We start from the raw sequence: 23627 nt of genomic DNA, 5'->3' as shown, positions 1-23627 counted from the left end.
GAAGAGGACGGCGACGCAGCTCCGTGGATCCTACGGAAGCCGGTGAGTTGCTTAGCATCATCTGGAGGGCTACAGTCTGAGACAACTATAGAGTGGTCTCTAAACTGTAGCCCTCCAGATGTTGAAAAACTACAACTCCCAGCATGCCCAGAGAGCTGTTTAGGCATTCTGGGATTTGTAGTTTTGCAACAGCTGGAGAGCTACAGTTTGAGACCACTGCACAATGATCTCTATACTGTCACTCTCCAGATCTTGCAAAACTACAACTCCCAGCATGCCCACATAGCAGTTTGCTGTCTGAGCATGCTGGGATTTGTAGTTTTGCAACATCTGGAGGTCCACAGTTTGGAGATCACTGTGCAGTGGTCTCTAAACTATAGCTCTCCAGATGTTGCAAAACTGCAAATCCCAGCAGGCTCAGACAGCAAACTGCTATGTGGGCATGCTGGGAGTTGTAGTTGTGTACCTCCATCTGTTGCATAACTACATCTCCCAGCATGCCCTTCGGCGATCAGTACATGCTGGGAGTTGTAGTTTTGTAAAAGCTGGAGGCACACTGGTTGGAAAATACTTAGTTAGGGAACTGAAGGTTTTCCAACCAGTGTGCCTCCAGCTGTTGCAAAAGTACCACTCCCAGCATGCACGGTCTGTCAGTACATGCTGGGAGTTGTAGTTTTGAAACAGCTGGAGGTTTGTCCCTTCATGTGAATGTGTACATATGTACAGGGTATATTCACACAGGCAGGTTTACAGTTAGTTTTCTGCTTCAAGTTTGGGCTGCTGCAAATTTTTTCGCCGCAGCACAAACTACTAGCGGTAAACTCACTGTAAACGCCCGCCAGTGTGAACCTTACCCTAAAAACACTACACTACACTAACACATAATAAAGAGTAAAACACTACATATACACCCCCCTTACACTGTCCCCCCCCCAATAAAAATGAAAAACGTATTCTACGGCAGTGTTTCCAAAACGCAGCCTCCAGCTGTTGCAAATCACCAACTCCCAGCATTTCCGGACAGCCACCGACTGTCCAGGCATGCTGGGAGTTAAGCAACAGCTGGAGACACCCTGTTTGGGAATCACTGGCGTAGAATACCCCTATGTCCACCCCTATGCAATCCCTAATTTAGTCCTCAAATGCGCATGGTGCTCTCTCACTTCAGAGCCCTGTCATATTTCAAGGAAACAGTTTAGGGTCACATATGGGGTATCGCCGTACTCGGGAGAAATTGCACTACAAATTTGGGGGCTTTTTTTCCTTTTACCCCTTATGAAAAGTTGGGGTCTACACCAGCCTGTAAGTGTAAATTTTTTTTTATTTTTTAAACTAACATGCTGGTGTTACCCCATACTTTTTATATTCACAAGCGGTAAAAGCAAAAAAAAGACTACCAAAATTTGTAACGCAATTTCTCCTGAGTACGGAAATACCCCAGATGTGGGCGTATAATGTTCTGCAGACGCACAACAAGGCTCAGGAGTGAGAGCGCACTGTGTACATTTGAGGCCTAAATTGGTGATTTGCACGGGGTGGCTGATTTTACAGGGGTTCTGACATAAACACCAATAAAGAAATACCCACATGTGACCCCATTTTGGAAACTACACCCCTCACTGAACGTAACAAGGGGTATAGTGTGCCTTAACACCCCACAGGTGTTAAATGAGAAAAACATTTTTTTTCGCTAAAATGCTGGTGTTACCCTAAATTTTTCATTTTCACAAGGGAAAATAGGAGAAAAAAAAGCCCCCCAAAATTTGTAACCCCATTTCTTCTGAGTAAGAACATACCCCAAGTGTGCACGTAAAGTTCTCTACAGGCAAACTACAATGCTCAGAAGAGAGGGAGCACCATTGGGATTTTGAAGAGAAAATTTGTCCGGAATTGAAGACCACGTGTGTTTACAAAGCCCCCATAGTGCCAGAACAATGGACCCCCCCACATGTGACCCCATTTTGGAAACTACATCTATCACGTAATGTAATAAGGGGTACAGTGAGCATTTACGCCCCACAGGTGTCTGACAGATTTTTGGAACAGTGATCCGTGAAAATGAAAAATTAAATTTTTCATTTGCACAGCCCACTGTTCCAAAGATCTGTCAAACGCCAGTGGGGTGTAAATACTCACTGCACCACTTATTAAATTCTGTGACGGGTGTAGTTTCCAAAATGGGGTCACAATGGGGTCCATTCCAAACAAATTCTCTTTCAAAAAGCTCAATGGCGCTCCTCCTCTTCTGGGCATTGTATTGTGCCAGCAGAGCACTTGACGTCCAAACATGGGGTATTTCCATACTCAGAAGAAATGGGGTTACAAATTTTGGTGGTCATTTTCTCCTATTACCCCTTGTAAAAATGTAAAATTTGGGGAAAACAGCATTTTAGTGAAAAAATAATATTTTTTCATTTACATATCCAACTTTCACAAAAAGTCGTGAAATACCTGTGAGGTGTTAAGGCTCACTATACCCCTTGTTACGTTCCTTGCGGGGTGTAGTTTCCAAAATGGTTTGCCATGTGTTTTTTTTTTGCTGTTCTGGCACCCTAGGTGCTTCCTAAATGCGACATGCCCCCCAAACACCATTTCAGCAAAATTTGCTTTCCAAAAGCTAAATGTGACTCCTTCTCTTCTGAGCATTGTAGTTCGCTCGCAGAGCATTTTACGTCCTAACATGGGGTATTTATATGCTCAGAAGAGATGGGGTTACAAATTTGGGGGGGCATTTCCTCCCATTACCCTTTGTAAAAATGATAAATTTGGGGAAAAAACTGCACTTTAGTGAAAAATTTTTTTTTTCCTTTACACATCCAACTTCAACGAAAAGTCGTCCAACACCTGTGGGGAGTTAAGGCTCACTGGACCTCTTGTTTATGTGCCTTGAGGGGTGTAGTTTCCAAAATGGTATGCCATGTGGGGTTTTTCTGCTGTTCTGGCACCATAGGGGCTTCCTAAATGTGACATGCCCCCCAAAAACAATTTCAGAAAAATTCACTCTCCAAAATCCTATTGTCGCTACTTCCCTTCTGAGCCCTCCCGCCGAACACTTGACATCCACATATAAGGTATTTCCTTACTCGAGAGAAATTGGGTTACAAATTTTGGGGGGATTTTTCATCTATTACCCCTTGTAAAAATTCAAAAACTGGGTCTACAAGAACATGTGAGTATAAAAAAATGAAGATTTTGAATTTTCTCCTTTACTTTGCTGCTATTCCTGTGAAACACCTAAAGGGTTAAAAAACTTTCTGAATGTCATTTTGAATGCTTTGAGGGGTCATTTATGGGGTATTTTTTTAATAAGAAAGCCCTTGAAATCCACTTCAAAACTGAAGTGGTCCCTGAAAAATTCCGATTTTGAAAATTTTGTGAAAAATTGGAAAATTGTTGCTATATTTTGAAGCCCTCTGGTGTCTTCCAAAAGTAAAAACATGTCAAATTTATGATGGAAACATAAAGTAGACATATTGTATATGTGAATCAATATATAATTAATTTGGAATATCCATTTTCCTTATAAGCAGAGAGCTTCAAAGTTAAAAAAAAAAGAAATTTTTTAAATTTTTTCATCAAATTTTGGAATTTTTCACCAAGAAATGATGCAAGTATCGACAAAATTTTACCACTAACAAACTAGAATATGTCACGAAAAAACAATCTCGGAATCAGAATGAAAGGTAAAAGCATCCCTGAGTTATTAATGTTTAAAGTGACAGTGGTCAGAAGATCAAAAAATGGCCGGGTCCTTAAGGGGTTAAGAGGTTAAACTTTTAAAAACTTTTTTTACACTTTCATTTTTATTAAGAATCATTTGATTGCTGACATACAGATAAATGTAATGTTATTGCATTGCGCAGTGAAATAAGCACTCTTCTAGTGCAGCTTGTCTGTGTCTGAGTCAACAGGTCAGGTATGGAGGCCTTCAGAAGGCAATGCACTGCAGGGGTGCGGATCAAAGGTTTCACAGGCCGAGCACCTGTCAAATAACCCTCTAAAGGTTGTTATTGCTATTGATTAGGGCAGGGTGTAAAGTGATCAACATTAGCGTGATCGCTAATGTTGGTAATTAATAATGTGTGTCATCTTAAGATTGCCATTTATGAGCTGAGCACACTCCTTACTCCCAAACCTGACTACCAATATGTATTTACATTGGGTGGTCGTGAAGTGCTTAAAGGGGTACTCCGGTGGTCAACGTGTTTTTCCTTTTTTGACTTACCCTATTTGTTTAATTAGTTTTGTATTTTGTTTCATTTCAATTCTTGTTAATTAGGCGACTCTATTTCTGTTCTTTGTTGTCTTTTTATCCTCCACTTTGTTTTCCTGTCTTTGCTTCTATTTCCTATTTCTTGCTGTGCTGAAAACTACAAATCCCAGCATGCCACATGCCTTGCTGGTTTGGGGCATCTCCTTTTTTTTTTTTTTTTTTTTTGTTTGTTCCGCTCTTTACCCATCCTACTATTTTCCCGGGTCAGCCCCCTTATACACAGCACACTAATATAAACAGCCTTGGTTGGGATACACTGTCATACACACACAAAAGGGACTACAACTCCCAGCATGTGTCATTCAGGAGTCTTCAGTCTGTGGTATAAAAACAGCATGCTGCCTCTGTAGTTTCCTGGGGGTTGTAGTTCCCCACACCTCTGTAGGGAATAAACCAGTGTTTCCCAACCAGGGTGCCACCAGGTGTAGCAAAACAACTACTACCAGCATGCCCTGACAGCCTTTGGGCATGCTAGGAGTTGTAGTTTTGCAACAGCTGGAGGCACACTGGTTGGGAAACACTGGTGTAACATGATGTGTATGCTGAATAGGCTAGAACAGTGTTTTCCAACGAGTGTGCCTCCAGCTGTTGCAAATCTACAACTCCCACCATGCCCAAAGTCTGTGAGGGTATGCTGGGAGTTGTAGTTTTGGAACAGCTGTAGGCACACTGGTTTGTAAACACTAGCATACACACACACACGACAGGGACTACAACTCCCAGCATGTGTCATTCAGGAGTCCCCCCCTCTCCCTTCACATATAGAGATAATTTCCAGTATGAGATTTATTCCCCTGCAGTCCATACATCCCCAGCCTGTGCACCTTGTCATTCTCCCCTTCAGATAACACTTATCTTCTCTGTGAGGTCCTTCTCCTGTGCAGACCTGCATCCTCAGTATAGAGAGCAGGGGGAGGGGAGGTGAGGAGCTGTGAACTGAGCTGGATGAGATGAGGGGGCGTGGCTTATTTATCTCATGCAGACAGAGGGGAAAAAAAAGCTGTGACATCTTGTCCACAACAGACTCAGAACATGGACGACTGTGAACAGTAAAAGAAAACCCTCTGAACTACAGAACTTCCTGCCCAACAAACAGGTAAGCAAAACACACACACATGCTGCCAAAACATATAACACATGTATATTGCAAAAAAACAAGACATACAAAGAAGATGCCATATAGTCAAAAAAATTTACCAATGGAGTACCCCTTTAACACACTTACGGAATATACCAAACTTTAGAACATTTTGAAAAAGCTAATGCTGTTTTGAATTACCACATATCAAGCCTCATTTTCAGGGTAGGGATTAACAGGCAAGAATCTACATGTTGTTTTTATCTTATCAAAACTATGGCAATTTGCTTTGCCATAGATAGCATGCATACAGTGGTGCCTAAACTCACAATGGCATCAATATACAATATCTTCAACATACAATGGTCTTTTCTGGACAATTGTTACTTGAAATCATATTCAACAAAATGCTACAAACAATGCAAAACTCAATAGCTGACCACTCAGCTATTGAGAACAGACATTTCACTGGTACAACACCTGTATTACTTAAGTGAATGCATTGACTGGCAGCACCCCCCTACAGTACAGGGAGGTACTACATGTTCTGTACTACTTTTTACCTGTGCCAGGGTAGGCTGCTCATTTAGAACAGCTCCGTATTACTTTTCTGGGAAATTGAGGGGAATTTATCAATCTGTTTAGACAGCTTTTTTTCATCTAAATATGTTGCAGGAAAAGTCGCAACATTTCATTTAGACTGTTTACATTTCCATAAAGTGATCTTATTTAGATCACTTTGTGCATTGGTCACAAATTTATCATGTGTGCGACAACTGTATTAAATGTCGCATGGCCGCCTCTCTGCGACATTTAACCCCCTTAAGGACCAGGCCCATTTTGGCCTTAAGGACCAGAGCGTTTTTTGCACATCTGACCAGTCACTTTAAGCATTAATAACTCTGGGATGCTTTTACCTTTCATTCTGATTCAGAGATAGTTTTTTCGTAACATTCTACTTTATGTTCGTTGTAAAATTTCATCGATAATTGCATCATTTATTGGTGAAAAATTCCAAAGTTGTATGAAAAAATTTAAAATTTTGCATTTTTATAACTTTGAAGCTCTCTGCTTATCAGGAAAATAGACATTCCAAATAAATTATATATTGATTCACATATACAATATGTCTACTTTATGATTACATCATAAAGTTGACATGTATTTACTTTTGGAAGACATCAGAGGGCTTCAAAGTACAGCAACAATTTTCAAATTTTTCGCAAAATTTACAAAATCAGAATTTTTCAGGGACCAGTTCAGTTTTGAAGTGGATTTGAAGGGCCTTCATATAAGAAATACCCAATAAATGACCCCCATTATAAAAACTGCACCCCTCAAAGTATTAAAAATGACATTCAGTAAGTGTGAACCCTTTAGGTGTTTCACAGGAATAGCAGAAAAGTGAAGGAGAAAATTCAAAATCTTCATTTTTTACACTTGCATGTTCTTGTAAACCCTGTTTTTGAATTTTTACAAGGGGTAACAGGAGAGAAATCTTCCTAAAATTTGTAACCCAATTTCTGTCGAGTAAGGAAATACCTCATATGTGTATGAAAAGTGATCGGCGGGCGCAGTAGAGGGCTCAGAAGGGAAGGAGCGACACTGGGATTTTGGAGAGTGAGTTTTTCTGAAATGGTTTTTGGGGGGCATGTCACATTTAGGAAGCCCCTATGGTGCCAGGACAGCAAAAAAAAAAAAATAAAAAAAAAAAAAACACATGGCATACTATTTTGGAAACTACACCCCTCAAGGAACGTAAAAAAGGGGTACAGTGAGCCTTAACACCCCACAGGTGTTTGACGACTTTTCATTAAAGTTGAATGTGTAATTGAAAAAAAAAATTTCACTAAAATGCTGCTTTTCACTAAAATGCTGCTTAGAAGAGAAGGAGCAAAATGTGGTTTTTGGAGGAAGAATTTGGCTGGAATTGAATTCAGGGGCCATGTGCGTTTACAAACGAACAGCCAGAACAGTTTCCAAAAATGAGGTCATATGTAAAAGTCTTTTTTCTTTTTCTTCAAGTCAGACCCGTGTAAGAAAAAAATTAACTTTTTTACACTTAAATGCTGGGGTTGCCCCATACTTTTCATTTTTACTATAGGTAAAAGGAGAAAGACCCCCAAAATTTGTAATGCAATTTCTCCAGCGTACGGAAAAACCGTATATGTGGCACTAAGCTGTTTCCTTGAAATACTACAGGGCTCCCGAGTGAATAGAGCCCCATAGGCATTTGAGGCCTAACTTAAGGATTTGCATAGGGAAAAACCCAGATGCAAGCATTACACTTGCCTCCAAATATTGGCAGAGGAAGAGTAAAGCTGGCACTACCTCCTCAAAATCCTCTGACAATGTATTCCCCCCCGATGATGCACTGCTACCGCTTCTCCTCTATGTAGTGTGGCAGCGGTGCTACGTCCCGTAACCAGCTCTGGCTGAGTCTCTCTGAAGCTTTGGTTTGTAATCTAAAGTGTTGTATTCTTAAGTGTGAACCTCTGAGAAGTTTTATACGCAGAAGTTTAAAAAGCAGGAGTTGTAAGCAGGACCCACTGTAACTAAGTATTACACTCCCTTGATAAAAGTAGTTTTTCTTAATAGTTAATAACAGCTGTTTGTCACCAAGGATATGGACAGCAGGATTGGAGGTTTTCTTCAGTGCACATTGTGCCACATGTATACATCTCTGGAGCAGCAGCTTCAGGGTGAATACCGCTGTGACAAATGTGAGCATGTTGCCCACCTGGAAGCTCGTATTAGAGATCTAGAGGAGCAAAATGCAACATTGAGGCCGATTGACAATCTTGAAAGGAGCATACTGCTTACAGAGCAAGCAGTTAGTGGGGTAGAACTGGAGGTTGGAGAAACTAGCCAGGAGGCCCAAGTAGGGTGCTGGGTTAATGTAGTTAGAGGGACTGGAAAGGGGGCAAGGAAAAGGAAGGCCACTTCTGCTTCTGATCTCCCAAGTAAAATTGCCAAGTTGGGCGATGATGCGAGGGCCTCAGTATCAGAGATGGCAACCCTAGTGGATACTGGTCTCCCTAACAGCCGGGGGAACAGCTCAACTAGTAGTGTGGGGGATGGTAACGCAGGTAGGCCAAAACAGTTAGTTGTGGTAGGGGATTCTATAATCAGGAAGACGGATAGAATAATTTGTCGCCAAGACCACCTCAACCGAATGGTTTGCTGTCTCCCTGGTGCCAGGGTTCGGCATGTGGTGGAAAGGGTGGACAAATTACTAAGGGGGGCTGGGGATGACCCAGATGTTGTGGTCCATGTGGGAACCAACGACAGAATACATGGTAGGTGGAGGTCCTTGAAGAATAATTCCAAGGAACTAGGTGCCAAGCTGAAGGGAAGGACCTCTAAGGTTGTGTTCTCTGGAATACTTCATGTGCCATGCGAATCGCAGGAAAGACAGCGGGAGCTTAGGGAGTTAAATGAATGGCTTAAGTCGTGGTGTAAGGGGGAAGGGTTTGGGTTTTTAGAGCACTGGGCTGACTTTTCATTGGGGTACAAACTCTATTCTACGGATAATTTGCACCTGAATGGAAGGGGGTCCGCTGTGCTGGGGGACAGAATCCTGGAAGGGGTGGCAGAGTATTTAAACTAGGTGAGTGGGGGGAGGATAATAAAGCAAAGAAAGCAGACAGTTGGATGGATAGGTTAGAGAGGGGTCAGGACATAATGGTGGGTGGAGAGGAGTCCTGTGGGGGGAGGTTAAGATCAGTGGATATCCATGGGTTACAAACCAGCCGTAAAAATAAATGTAGCCCGAAAAATTGTAATCCCAATAATTCAAAAAATTCCATTAGCCCCAATAACTCAATAACTACAATAAGCCCCATTAACTCAAAAAATACCATTAGCCCCAATAACTTAAATAATAAGGTTAGACCGAATAACGCAAAAAATCCCATTAGCCCCAATAACTTAAATAATAAGGTTAGACCCAATAACTCAAAAAATCCCATTAGCCCCAATAACTTAAATAGTACAATAAGCCCTTATAACTCAAATAATAACATTAACCCCAATAACTCAGAAAATCCCATTAGTGAGACTATATGTGTAAAACTTAATGGAAATGTAAAGTGTATGTTCACAAATGCCAGAAGCCTAGCAAATAAAATGAGGCCTTGATACTGGAGGAACATATTGATATAGTTGGGGTCACTGAGACATGGCTGGACTCCTCGCATGACTGGGCTGTTAATCTGCAGGGGTTTACATTGTTTCGCAAAGATAGAATGAACAGAAAAAGTGGTGGTGCCATAGACGATGCCATAGTGTGTGATGATTCTGAGGATGTGGAATCACTGTGGGTAGAATTACAAAAGGAGGGAAATACTGAAAAAATTGTATTTGGTGTAATCTACAGACCCCCTAATATCACTGAAGAGATAGAAGGTCGGCTGCATAAACAAATAGAGAGGGCTGCCCGGGCAGGTACAATGGTAATAATGGGAGATTTTAACTATCCAGATATAGATTGGGGCCGGGGGCTGGCTAAAACTACAAAGGGGAGAAAATTCCTAAATTTATTGCAGGATAATTTTATGGACCAGTTTGTGGAGGACCCAACAAGAAGTGATGCCTTGTTGGATCTGATCATTTCCAACAACGCAGAGCTGGTTGGTAATGTAACTGTGCGGGAAAACCTTGGTAATAGCGACCACAATATAGTTACTTTTGACTTAAAATGTAGAAAACAAGGAGACGGGGAAGGCAAAAACATATAACTTTAAAAAGGCAAATTTCCCTGGGCTGAGAGCTGAACTACAGGACATAGACTGGGGGGAGGTGTTCTGAAATACTGATACAGAAGGTAAATGGGACATCTTTAAATCAACTCTAAATAACTATACAGCTAAATATATACCAAAGGGGAACAAATATAAACGATTAAAACTAAATCCTACATGGCTGACAAATTATGTTAAAAAATAGCCTTCAAAAAATTCAAATTGATGGTTCAGCTATAACATTTAAACAGTACAAGGAGCTTAATAAAATCTGTAAAAATGTAATAAAAACAGCAAAAATTCAAAACAAGAGACAGGTGGCCAAAGAAAGCAAAACTAATCCTAAATATTTTTTTAGATATATAAATGCAAAAAAAAACAAGGACAGAGCATGTAGGACCCCTTAATAATGATAATGGGGAGTTTGTCACGGGCGATCAAGAGAAGGCGGAGCTACTGAATGGGTTCTTTAATTCTGTATATACTATGGAAGAAGGAGCTGACATTGGACAGGTCAGTGCTGGTAACACATCATGTAATGTACTGAACTGGCTTAATGTAGATATGGTACAAGGTAAATTAAGTTAATGTAAGCAAATCTCCAGGACCGGATGGACTATACCCAAGAGTTCTTTGAGAGGTAAGTTAATAATATCTGTACCCTTGTTCATGATATTTAGAGATTCACTGGTGTCTGGTATTGTGCCAAGGGAATGGTGCAAGGCGAATGTGGTGCCAATCTTCAAGAAGGGCTCTAGGTCTTCGCCAGGCAATTATAGACCGGTAAGTTTAACGTGCATTGTGGGTAAATTGTTTGAAGGACTTATACGGGATTACATACAGGAATACATAGGGGGTAATAGTATTATAAGTGATAGCCAGCATGGGTTTACTAAGGATAGAAGTTGTCAAACCAATCTAATTTGTTTTTATGAAGAGGTGAGTAGAAGCCTTGACAGAGGAATGGCTGTGGATATAGTGTTTCTGGATTTTGCTAAAGCATTTGATACTGTCCCTCATAGACGTCTGACAGGTAAGTTAAGGTCTTTGGGCTTGGAAACTTTAGTTTGTAACTGGATTGAACACTGGCTCATGGATCGTACCCAGAGAGTGGTGGTCAATGATTCGTACTCTGGTTGGTCCCCAGTTGTTAGTGGTGTACCCCAAGGTTCTGTACTGGGCCCGCTGTTGTTTAATGTATTTATCAATTATATAGAGGGTGGCATTAACAGCTCTGTTTCTATCTTTGCAGATGACACCAAACTTTGTAGCACAGTACAGTCTGTAGAGGATGTGCATAAGTTACAAGATGACTTGGATAGACTAAGTGTCTGGGCATCCACTTGGCAAATGAGGTTCAATGTGGATAAATGTAAAGTTATGCATCTGGGTACTAATAACATGCATGCGTCGTATGTCTTAGGGGGGATTAAACTGGTAGAGAAGGATCTGGGTGTACTTGTAGATCACAGACTACAGAATAGCATGCAATGTCAGGCTTCTGCTTCCAAAGCCAGCAGGATATTGTCATGTATAAAAAGAGGCATGGACTCGAGGGACAGGGACATAATACTCCCCCTTTATAAAGCATTGGTACGGCCTCACATGGAATATGCTGTTCAGTTTTGGTCACCAGTCCATAAAAGGGACACTGTGTTGCTGGAAAGGGTGCAGAGATGCGCGACTAAACTAATATGGGGCATGGAACATCTAAGCTATGAGGAGCGATTAAAGGAGTTACAATTGTTTAGTCTTGAGAAGAGACGTTTAAGGAGGGGATATGATAAATGTATATAAGTATATAAATGGCCCATACAAAAAATATGGAGAAAAACTGTTCCAGGTTAAACCCCCCCAAAGGACGAGGGGGCACTCCCTCCGTCTGGAGAAGAAAAGGTTTAGTTAAAGTGGCGACACGCCTTCTTTACCATAATGACTGTGAATTTATGGAACAGTCTACCTCAGGAACAATTAACAGCTTTAAAACAGGGTTAGATACATTCCTGGAACAAAATAACATTAATGCTTATGCAGAATTATAAAACTACATCCCTTCCCCTTATCCCCTTACACCCTTCTCTTCAATTCCCTGGTTGGACTTGATGGACATATGTCTTTTTTCAACCATACTAACTATGTAACTATGTAACAAATAGAAGAAGTAGAATGGACGGCAACTCACTGTGTCCCACGATGCTTTATTCAAAGAGGATGGGTACAAATGACAAACAGGCAATAAAAGTAGAGCGATGTTTCGCGTTACATGCTTCTTCCGGCTCAATAACCGTGACGTGGTGCCGGCGCGGCTGAAATACATCAGCACAGTGTCGTCATCACGGCAACCAGTACACATATGCCGGCGCATGCGCACATCAGTGCTACTGACAGACCATTACCATACAGGTAAATAAAAGATAAAAAAAATGTTGAAAATACCAAGAGAACTGCATAAATAAAGCGATCATAAAAATATACTCATGTCATTTTTATCATTCAGCCCCGAGGCTCCCAATGCATTGGTCCTCAGGATCCAGGCCGATTCCTTCTGCAGTAACATCTTATGACGATCTCTGCCATCTTTGGGTATATGTGCAACCTCCAATCCTGAGAAAGACAATACATTGGCATAACCTGCATGAACATTTATTACATGCACTATTAGACGTGGGCACCCATGGCCCGTTCTTTTGGATTGAATATGCTCCTGTATCCGCATGTATAGGCAACGAATGGTCTTGCCTATATAAAAGAAACCACACGGACACAGGATCCCATACACATATTTTGTCTTGCAGGTAATGAAATGAGACACCTTCCAGTTTGTTCCTCCTATATTACAATATTTAAGTTCTCCATTGAGTCTGCACATTGAACAGCGCCTACAGTTGAAATTACCTCTGGGGGGCACTCGCTCTAGCCAATTTACCTTGTTCTCAACTAGACGTGTGCAACTTAACTGGTTACCTAGTGTGCACGTTCGTCTATAGGAGAACAAGGGTTGTCTGAGTGCTACCTCCAAGTCCAGATCACTTTCTAGCAAGTGCCAATGGCGGCGTATTGCAGACTGTATGACTGCATTCATGGGTGAGTGTTGGAAAGAGAAAATAAATCTTTTTTCTTTGCAGCTTTTTGATGTGTGAGAAAATATTTTTTTTTAGGTCTCACCCTATCTAATGCTGATCTAACGTCTCTAGAGGGGTAGCCTCTCTCTATCAGACGCACGATAACTCTTCTGTCTGCTTTTCAAAAATCGTGTCATCATTGTTCAGCCATCTTAGACGGATGAACTGGCCATACGGAATGGCTCTCTTGACGTGTGGGGGGTGGTAGCTGCAAACAAATAAAAAAAGATTTATTTTCACTTTCCAACACTCATCCATGAATACAGTCATACAATCTACAATACGCCGCCATTGGCACTTGCTAGAAAGTGATCTGGACTTGAAGGAGGTAGCACTCAGGCAACCCTTGTTCTCCTATAGACGTACGTGCACACTGGGTAACCATTTCAGTTGCAAACGTCTAGTTGAGAACAAGGAAAATTGGCTAGAGCGAGTGCCCCCCCGAGGTAATTTCAAGTGTAGGCACTGTTCAATGTGCAGACTCAATGGAGAACTTAACCCCTACAGGACCCATGTACAGAGTACATTCACATAGGCGGGTTTACATTAAGTTTCTTGAAGTTTGAGCTGTGGCAAATTTTTCGCCGCAGTGCAAACGCCTAGCAGGAAACTCACCGTAAACCAGCCAGTGCGAATGTACCCTAAAAAAACTACACTACACGATCACATAATAAAGAGTAAAACACTACATATACACCCCCTTACGCAGTCCCCTCCAATAAAAATGAAAAACTTATTGTACGGCAGTGTTTCCAAAACGGAGCCTCCAGCTGTTGCACAACAACAACTCCCAGCATTTCCGGACAGCCACTGACTGTCCAGGCATGCTGGGAGTTTAGCAACAGCTGGAGGCACCCTGTTTGGGAATCAGAGCCCTGTCGTATTTCAAGGAAACAGTTTAGGGCCACATATGGGATATTTCCGTACTGGGGAGAAATTGCACTTCGGGGGCCTTTTTCTCCTTTTACCCCTTATGAAAAGGAAAAGTTGGGGGCTACACCAGCCTGTTAGTGTAAAAAAATAAAAAATTTTACACTAACATGCTGGTGTTGCCCCATACTTTTTATTTTCACAAGCGGTAAAAGGAAAAAAAGACCCCAAAAAATTTGTAACACAATTTCTCCTGAGTACGGAAATACCCCATGTGTGGGCGTAAAATGCTCTGTGGGCGCATAACAAGGCTCAGGAGTGAGAGTGCACCATGTACATTTGAGGCCTAAATTGGTGATTTGCACAGGGGTGGCTCATTTTACAGCGGTTCTGACAAACGCAAAAAAATAAATACCCACATGTGTAGTGAACTGAAGAAAATCCCAGCTCTCTTCCCTCAATGTCCAATGCGCCCGGACTGACTTGAGCTAAGCCAGAAATGGAAAACTGAAGAAAGTGGATTGTCCAGCGCAAATGGAGATCCCAAAGCAGTTTATCAAGATAAAACCTCAGTATATGGACAGCACAGAAGGAGTGACGCATTTCGGCCCACCTAATGTGCCTTAGTCATACAAACAATACAGGTAAACACAAGCCTTTTATACAGGAACAGACATACATGGCCCACCCACAAGATGGAAAAGAGGGCCGGGTCAAATGTTTGTCCTTCCCTGTTCGCACAGGTGAGAGTGGGCTAACAAATAAGTATCCACTATATGACCCTGCGAAACATGGGATAAAATAACACATAGAATAACATAAAAATAAAAAATAATAAATGATAAAGATAAAACACATTGACCATATATCAAGACACAAAAGGAAAATTAAAGTAACAGCATAAAACATTAATTTTATTATAACACCTAATAAAATCAAGTGTGTACTTTGTGTTCATGTTCAACGTAAAAACTTTTGGCTTTCTTTACTAGTTTGCCGAGTGTAAAGCGGTATAAAGTATTGAAATCACTATGTCAAATATAATACATAAATGAACCATAGTACACTCGGCTGGCTTATGGAAGTAAACTGGAGGAAAAACACATAAAAAATTGCTTATATAAATGCGGACGGTATAATGTTGGAATAGAGATACTGGTTACTGGAAAATTGAGGCTTCAAGAATAAAAGGTGTTCATAAATATATTGATATATTATTCTACTGTATTCAAATTAGTAATGCAGAATGGTATCCATTCTTTTATTCAAGCCTTTTGGGACACGACTGTCCAACCTCAATATCCAGTAAAACTCCCGATCCAGCTTTTGTCTTGTATTGCCCCCTCTCAATGGGGGTGTCACCCGCTCCAACCCCTGTAATATCAAGGACGTTGTATTGCCCTGATGGACATCTGCACAGTGCTGCAATACCATTGATATGTGTCTTGAACTAAAGTGTTTGACATCCGAAATATGTTTCCTGATGCGTACTTTTAAAGGAGTAGTCGTGCAGCCAACGTATTGCATTTTACAGTCCTTGCAGGTAAGGACGTATACGACATTCGATGTGTTGCAGTTAATATATTGACTAATGACATGTGTGCTACCCGTGGATGTGGACACTACAGAACCAGAAATCTGCATATATCTACAGCATATACATCTAGTGTGCCCACACCCATAGGAGCCCACATGTCGTAGCCAAGTCGGCGGTTGGATTCGGGATCATTCTGAGGATAAACTTGGAGAAATATATTGACCTATTGTCGGGGCCAGTCTCGGAATACATTTGTAACCCTGGGTAAATATCCCCTTGAATGTGGGGTCACTCGTAATAATGGGCATGTATTTATGTATTACTTGACAGATCTGACTAAATTCACTGCTGTATCGGGTGGAAAAAACATGTCATTCGAAATTTACCGGTGGGGGAAATGGTCAGAGCCTGCAGAAATTTTTCTGCGGACTCTGACTTTGAGAGTCATTGGGTATACAGCATCGTCTCGCACTTCGGGGGATATCCTGAATGGGATATTGCCTGAGGGAAGTCTATTGCTAATTTTAAAGACTGCAATAGACTTAATTCCCCTACCAGCACCCGCACCACTAAATCCTCAACAATTTCTGCAGGCTCTGACCATTTCCCCCTCCGGTAAATTTCGATTTATAATAAAATTAATGTTTTATGCTGTTACTTTAATTTTACTTTTGTGTCTTGATATATGGTCAATGTGTTAATCTTTATCATTTATTATTTTTTATTTTTATGTTATTCTATGTGCTATGTTATGCCATGTTTCGCAGGGTCATATAGTGGATACTTATTTGTTAAGCCACTCTCACCTGTGCAAACAGGGAAGGATGACAAACATTTGACCCGGCCCTCTTTTCCATCTTGGGGGTGGGCCATGTATGTCTGTTCCTGTATAAAAGGCTTGTTCTTACCTGTATTGTTTGTATGACTAAGGCCCATTAGGTGGGCTGAAATGCGTCACTCCTTCTGTGTTGTCCATGTACTGAGGTTTTATCTTAATAAACTGCTTCGTGATCTCCATTTGCGCTGGACAATCCACTTTCTTCAAATACCCACATGTGACCCCATTTTGGAAACTACACCCCTCACGGAATATAACAAGGGGTTTAGTGGGCCTTAAAACCCCTCAGGTGTTTGACGAATTTTTGTTAAAGTTGGATGGAAAAATGAAAAAAAAAAATGTTTTCACTAAAATGCTGGTGTTATCCTACATTTTTCATTTCACAAGGGAAAATAGGAAAAAAGCCCCCCAAAATTTGTAACTGCATTACTTCTGAGTAAGAACATACCCCATATGTGGATGTAAAGTGCTCTGCTGGTGCACTACAATGCTCAGAAGAGAGGGAGCGCCATTGGGCTTTTGAAGAGAAAATTTGTCCGGAATTGAAGGCCACGTGTGTTTACAAAGCCCCCATAGTGCCAGAACTATGGACTCCCCCCACCCCCCCACATGTGACCCCATTTTGTAAACTACATCCCTCATGTAATGTAATAAGGGCTACAGTGAGCATTTATGCCCCACAGGTGTCTGACCGATATTTGGAACAGTGGTCCGTGAAAATTCACCTGTGAAAAAGGGGGAGGGGTGCACAGCTCTGAATTGTACATACAAGAAAAAAGAAAGATAGCCAGCACAACAGCCTAATACACGGGTGCACACTGCCATGGCAGATACACCTTGGCACCCTCTTTAGCTGTGCACCCCTCCCCCTTTTTCACAGGTGGAGTTTTAAATGGATCCAGCATGTCACCCAGTCAGAGGCTATATGCCCAGCAGAGGTGAGTGGATAGTTGAGCGTTAGGCTCAGAATTTGTGCTAGGGTCCCATCCTAAATGAGGCCACCTCCCCGTGGTGGATGGGGGACACGTTTTGATCAAAAAGTGCGCTAAGAACCTGAATTGTTTGACCAATGTGTGCTGCTGCAATCCTCTTTTTTTGTATACTCTGTATCTGCCATGGCAGTGTGCATCCGTGTATTAGGCTGTTGTGCTGGCTATCTTTCTTTTTTCTTTACATACACATGAGGCATTTCCTTACTCGAGAGAAATTGGGTTACAAATTTTGTGGGGCTTTTTCTCCTATAACCCCTTGTATAAGTTAAAAAACTGGGTCTACAAGAACATGCTAGTGTAAAAAATGAAGATTTTGAATTTTCTCCTTCAATTTGCTACTATTCCCGTGAAACACCTAAAGGGTTAAACCTTTTGAATGTCATTTTGAATACTTTGAGGGGTGCAGTTTTTATAATGGGGTCATTTATGGGGTATTTCTAATAAGAAGGCCCTTCAAATCCACTTCAAAACTGAACTGGTCCCTGAAAAATTTCGATTTAGAAAATTCTGTGAAAAATTGCTGCTATAGTTTGATGCCCTCTGATGTCTTCCAAAAGTTAAAACATGTCAACTTTATGATGCAAATATAAAGTAGACATATTGTATATGTGAATCAATATATAATTTATAAGCAGAGAGCTTCAAAGTAAAAAAAAATGCTACATTTTTTCATCAAATGTTGGAATTTTTCACCAAGAAATGATGCAAGTATCGACAAAATGTTACCACTAATATTAAGTAGAAAAAAATCTCAGAATCAGAATGAAAGGTAAAAGCATCCCAGAGTTATTAATGCTTAAAGTGACAGTGGTCAGATGTGCAAAAAAATGGCCGGGTCCTACAGTGAAAATTGGCTGGGTCCTTAAGGGGTTAAATATTGTAAAATAGGAGGAATAAACTGGAAGGTGTCATTTCATTACTTGCAAGACAAAATATGTTGTTTATGTGATCCTGTATCCGTGTGGTTTCTTTTATATAGGCAAGACCATTCGTTACCTATACGTGCGGATACAGGAGCATATTCGATCCATAAGAACGGGCCATGGGTGCCCACGTCTAATAGAGCATGTAATAAATGTTCATGCAGGTTATGCCAATGTAGTGTCTTTCTCAGGATTGGAGGTTGCACATATACCTAAAGATGGCGGAGATCGTCATAAGATGTTACTGCAGAAGGAATCGGCCTGGATCCTGAGGACCAATGCATTGGGAGCCTCAGGGCTGAATGATAAAAATGACATGAGTATATTTTTATGATCGCTTTATTTATGCAGTTCTCTTTGTATTTTCAACATTGTTTTTATCTTTTATTTACCTGTATGGTAATGGCCTGTCAGTAGCGCTGATATGCACTTGCGCCGGCATGTGTGTACTGGTTGCCGTGGTGACGACGCTGTGCTGATGTATTTCAGCCGCGCCGGCACGACGTCACGCTTATTGAGCCGGAAGAAGCATGTAACGCGAAACGTCGCTCTACTTTTATTGCCTGTTTGTCGTTTGTACCCATCCTCTTTGAAGAAGTAGAATGGACGGCAGCTCACTGTGTTCCACGATGCTTTATTCAATTTGGATTAAATTTGCCTCCGCCAGCAAAAATATCCTATGGCTGTGTTTCCCAAATAGGGTGCCTCCAGCTGTTGCAAAAGTGACAGCATGCCTGAACATTCAATGGCTGTCTGGCAATGCTGGGAGGAGTTGTTCTGCAACAGCTGGGGGCTCAGTTTAGGAAACCGTGCCATACAATCCGTTTAAAATTTTTATTGTGTGTGTGTGTGTGTGGGGGGGGAACTGTGTAAGAGTGTGTGTATATGTAGTGTATTACTCTTTATTTTGTGTAGTGAAGAGTAGTATACTGTTTTTAGGGTAGAGGCACATGGTCGAGTTGGAAAAATTGCAGCAGTTGAAACTCTCAGCAGGACACTCAATGTAAACCCGACCTTGTGCATGTACCCTGTACGTTTTTTGCAAACTTTCAGCTGTTGCAAATCTACAACTACCAGCACGCACTTACTGGGAGTTGTAGTTTTGCCACAGATGGAGGCACACTGGTGGGGAAACCCTGAGTTAGGTAGCGAGATCAGTGGAGGCGGCACACATGTTCCCCCCTTTCTGTTTGGACTACCAGAGCGGGTGAACAGGACTTTGAATCCCCCGCCCCCAGCTGCGAACCAACTAATCGCAGCTGTAGTAGGGTGTGGCTACCTCCCTGCTACACTTCACAGTGATTGGTACCATCTTGGACAGCACCGATCACTGTATTTTTCGTACCACAGGGTCACCGGAGACCCAACTGGACCGGAAGAGCTTGGGCTTGATCATTAAAAGGTAAAAACAGGTGGCGTCCTTAAATGGGCACTGTCATTTACTTGTTCAGGACCCAGGGCGTACGGGTACGTCCTGACACCCTGGTACTTAAGGACCCAGGACGTACCTTTAAGTCTGTGGGAAATTCGGTCCCCGCCACGCACCGGGTGGGGACCGGGATGACTGCTGATATCGATCAGCAGGCACCCCGTGCAAATGCCCAGGGGGTCGTTAGACCCCCCATGTCGGCAATTGGCGCAAATCGCCGGTGAATTCACACCGGCGATTTGCGCTGATTCCGGGTCATACGGGTCTATGGTGACCCGGAATATAAGGGGGATCGCGGTTGTCCAAGACACCCAGGATCCCCTTGAGGGGATAGGAGTGAGGTGGCAGGGGTGCCACCCCTCCTATTGGTCATATAGACGCGACGACCAATAGCAGATCGGGGGCGGTGGGTTAACTTTCGGTATCCCCGTTCTGCCCACCCACAATAGGCAAACAGCTGTCTCGGCATGCTGGGAGTTATAGTTATGCAACAGCTGGAGGTACGCAACTACATCTCCCAGCATGCCCTTCGGCAATCAGTACATGCTGGGAGTTGTAGTTTTGCAACAGCTTGAGGTTTCCCCCCCCCCCCATGTGAATGTACAGGGTACATTCCCACAGGCAAGTTTACAGTTAGTTTCCTGCTTGAAGTTTGAGCTGCAGCAAATTTTTTGTGCAGCGCAAACTCCTAGCGGGAAATTCACCGTAATCCAGCCAGTGCGAATGTACCCTAAAAAAAATACACTACACTAACACATAATAAAGGGTAAAACACTACATATACACCCACTTACACTGACACCCCCCCCCCCCCCCCCAATAAAAATGAAAAACATATTGTACGGCAGTGTTTCCAAAACTTTTTTCAAGGAAACAGTTTAGGGCCACATATGGGGTATTTCCGTACTTGGGAGAAATCGTACTACAAATTTTGGGGGTATTTTTCTCCTTTTACCCCTTATGAAAAGGAAAAGTTGGGGGCTACACCAGCCTGTTACTGTAAAAAAAATAAAAAAATTTACACTAACATGCTGGTGTTGCCCCATACTTTTTATATTCACAAGGGAAAAAAAGACCCCAAAATTTGTAATGCAATTTCTCCTGAGCACGGAAATACCCCATATGTGGGCGTACAATGCTCTGTGGATGCACAACATGGAAGTAAGAGCGCACTATGTACGTTTGAGGCCTAAATTTGCACAGGTGTGGCTGATTGTACAGCAGTTCTGACAAATGCAAAAAAAAGAAATACCCACATGTGACCCCATTTTGGAAACTACACCCCTCACGGAACGTAACAAGGGGTATCGCTTTAACACCCCACAGGTGTTTAATGAAAATTTTTCAAAGTTGGATGTAAAAATGAAAAAAATAAATAAAAAAAGTTCACTAAAATGCTGGTGTTACCCTAAAATTTTCACAAGGGAAAATAGGAAAAAAGCCCCCCAAAATTTGTAACTCCATTTCTTCTGAGTAAGAACATACCCCATATGTTTATGTAAAGTGCTCTGCGGGCGAACTGCAAGGCTCAGAAGAGGAGGAGTGCCATTGGGCTTTTGAAGAGAAAATTTGTCCCCATAGTGCCAGAACAATGGACCCTCCCCCCCACGTGACACCATTTTGGAAACTGGGGTAACATATGGGGGGGGTCCACTGTTCTTGCACCACGGGGGCTTTGTAAACACACATGGCCCCTGACTTCCATTCCAAACAAAACCACTCTCCAAAAGCTCAATGGCGCTCCTCCTCTTCTGAGCATTGTAGTGCGCCAGCAGAGCACTTAACGTCGACACATGGGGTATTTCCATACTCAGAAGAAATGGGGTTACAAATTTTGGGGGTCATTTTCTCCTATTATCCCTAGTAAAAATGTAAAATTTTGGGGAAAACTAGCATTTTTGTGAAAAAAAAAATTTACACATCCAAATTTCATGAAAAGTCGTCAAACACCTGTGGAGTATTAAGGCCCACTGTACCCCTTGTTACGTTCCTTGAGGGGTGTAGTTTCCAAAATAGTATGCCATGTGTTTTGTTTTTTTTTGCTGCTGTTCTAGCACCATAGGGGCTTCTTAAATGTGACAAGCCCCCCAAAAAACCATTTCAGAAAAACTCACTCTCCAAAATCCCACTGTTGCTCCTTCCCTTCTGAGCCCTCTAGTGCACCCACCAAACACTTGACATACACATATGAGGTATTTCCTTACTCGAGAGAAATTGGGTTATACATTTTTGGAAGATTTTTCTCCTTTAACCCCTTGTAAAAATTAAAAAATTGGGTCTACAATAACATGCCAGTGTAAAAAATGAAGATTTTGAATTTTCTCCTTCAATTTTCTGATATTCCTGTGAAACACCTAAAGGGTTAACAAACCTTTTGAATGTCACTTTGAATACTTTGAGGGGTGCAGTTTTTATAATGGGGTCATTTATGCCATATTTCTAATACGACGGCCCTTCAAATCCACTTCAAAACTGAACTGGTCCCTGAAAAATTTCGATTTAGAAAATTTTGTGAAAAATTGGAAAATTGCTGCTATACTTTGAAGCCCTCTGATGTCTTCCAAAAGTAAAAACATGTAAACTTTATGATGCAAACATAAAGTAGACATATTGTATATGTGAATCAATATATAATGTATTTGGAATATTCATTTTCCATTTTTTCACATTTTTTTAAATCAAATTTTTGAATTTTTCACCAAGAAACTATGCACATAGACACAATTTTACCACTAATATAAAGTAGAATATGTAACAAAAAACTATCTCTGAATCAGAATGAAAGGTAAAAGCATCCCTGAGTCATTAAAGGAGTACTCTGGCGTGCACTTTTTTCCTTTTATCCCGTCCGGGCTGCAAAATAAAAGAAAACACACTTTCTCTTACCTGCCAACGAGCCCCCGAAGCTCCGGTACACTCCAGTACAGGTGTTCGGTCCCCGGGCTGTATTCTTCTTACTTCCTGTTAGCCCGGCACGTCACACGGAGCTTCAGCCTATCACCGGCCGCAGCGATGTCCCGCCACGGCCGGTGATAGGCTAAATCTCCGGGCTAACAGGAAGTAAGAAGAATACAGCCCGGGGGCCAAACACCTGTACCGGAGTGTACCGGAGCTCCGGGGGCTCGTTGGCAGGTAAGAGAGAGTGCGTTTTATTTTTCAGCCCCGACGGGATAAAAGGAAAAAAGTGCGTGCCAGAATACTCCTTTAATGCTTAAAGTGACAGTGGTCAGATGTGCAAAAAATGGCCAGATCCTACACTGAAAATTGTCTGGGTCTTGTCAGGGGTTAAAAAAAATGAATTTTTCTATGTTTTATGTGTGCTTAAAAAAGCCCAACACAGGAAGTGCAGCCTGGAGTGCTGGGGGTGGGGGGGGGGGGGGGGGGGGGGGGGGGGGGGGGGGGGGGGGAGTGCTTGGGAGGGGTCCAACCAACAGCATATGGCAGTTAAGTGTGAGAGGAGCTATGATTGGATGAGGCAGGACACACACCCTCAGCACTCCAGACTGAACTTTCTGTGTTTGGACCTCGGTATTAAGTCTGTGTATAAGATTTAAGTACAAATTAAACATAGAATACTTCATAGACACACTGATATACACACATATATCCAAACACACACTCAAACGTGCAGAGACACTTACTTTTTAAACAAATAAATGCTCTATTCGCTGTCTGCAGTGTGTCCTGCCGCTCCACCTTCTATTCACACGCAGACAACACAGTAAACACAGGCAGCTGGGAGCAGAGCAGCTTGCTGTCAATCATGAAGTACGACCAGTGACGTTAGGACGAAGCAGTGTACACAGCAGGACTGAATGCATCC

General features: G+C 42.0%; 1 protein-coding gene and 1 long non-coding RNA gene across 7 annotated transcripts in view; one reads left to right on the top strand and one right to left on the bottom strand.

Annotated features, from left to right (window-relative positions):
- REXO1 (RNA exonuclease 1 homolog) overlaps positions 1-23627 on the bottom strand; it is a 388039-nt gene that overhangs the window by 31937 nt on the left and 332475 nt on the right. Inside the window, exons 15-16 of one of the 6 annotated variants that reach the window (XR_008892505.1) lie at positions 13259-13423; positions 12575-12697 (exon numbers count right to left, since the gene is read on the bottom strand). The exons of 4 other annotated variants lie outside the window; for them this stretch is intronic. Coding sequence is in view for 1 of the 2 variants with exons in the window: in XM_056572376.1 (XP_056428351.1) it covers positions 12617-12697 (81 nt within the window). In the remaining variant the exon portion in view is untranslated. Of the gene's footprint in view, positions 1-12568; positions 12698-13258; positions 13424-23627 lie in introns of those variants that run through there. One more of the 6 variants, XM_056572376.1, reaches the window with a different exon arrangement.
- Positions 1-23627, top strand: part of LOC130368575 (uncharacterized) — an 83338-nt gene that overhangs the window by 28690 nt on the left and 31021 nt on the right. The gene's annotated exons all lie outside the window — the stretch shown is intronic.

This window comes from Hyla sarda, chromosome 1 (assembly GCF_029499605.1).
Source record: "Hyla sarda isolate aHylSar1 chromosome 1, aHylSar1.hap1, whole genome shotgun sequence".
Taxonomy (NCBI): domain Eukaryota; kingdom Metazoa; phylum Chordata; class Amphibia; order Anura; family Hylidae; genus Hyla; species Hyla sarda.
This window is presented reverse-complemented; position numbering and strand designations above follow the sequence as displayed.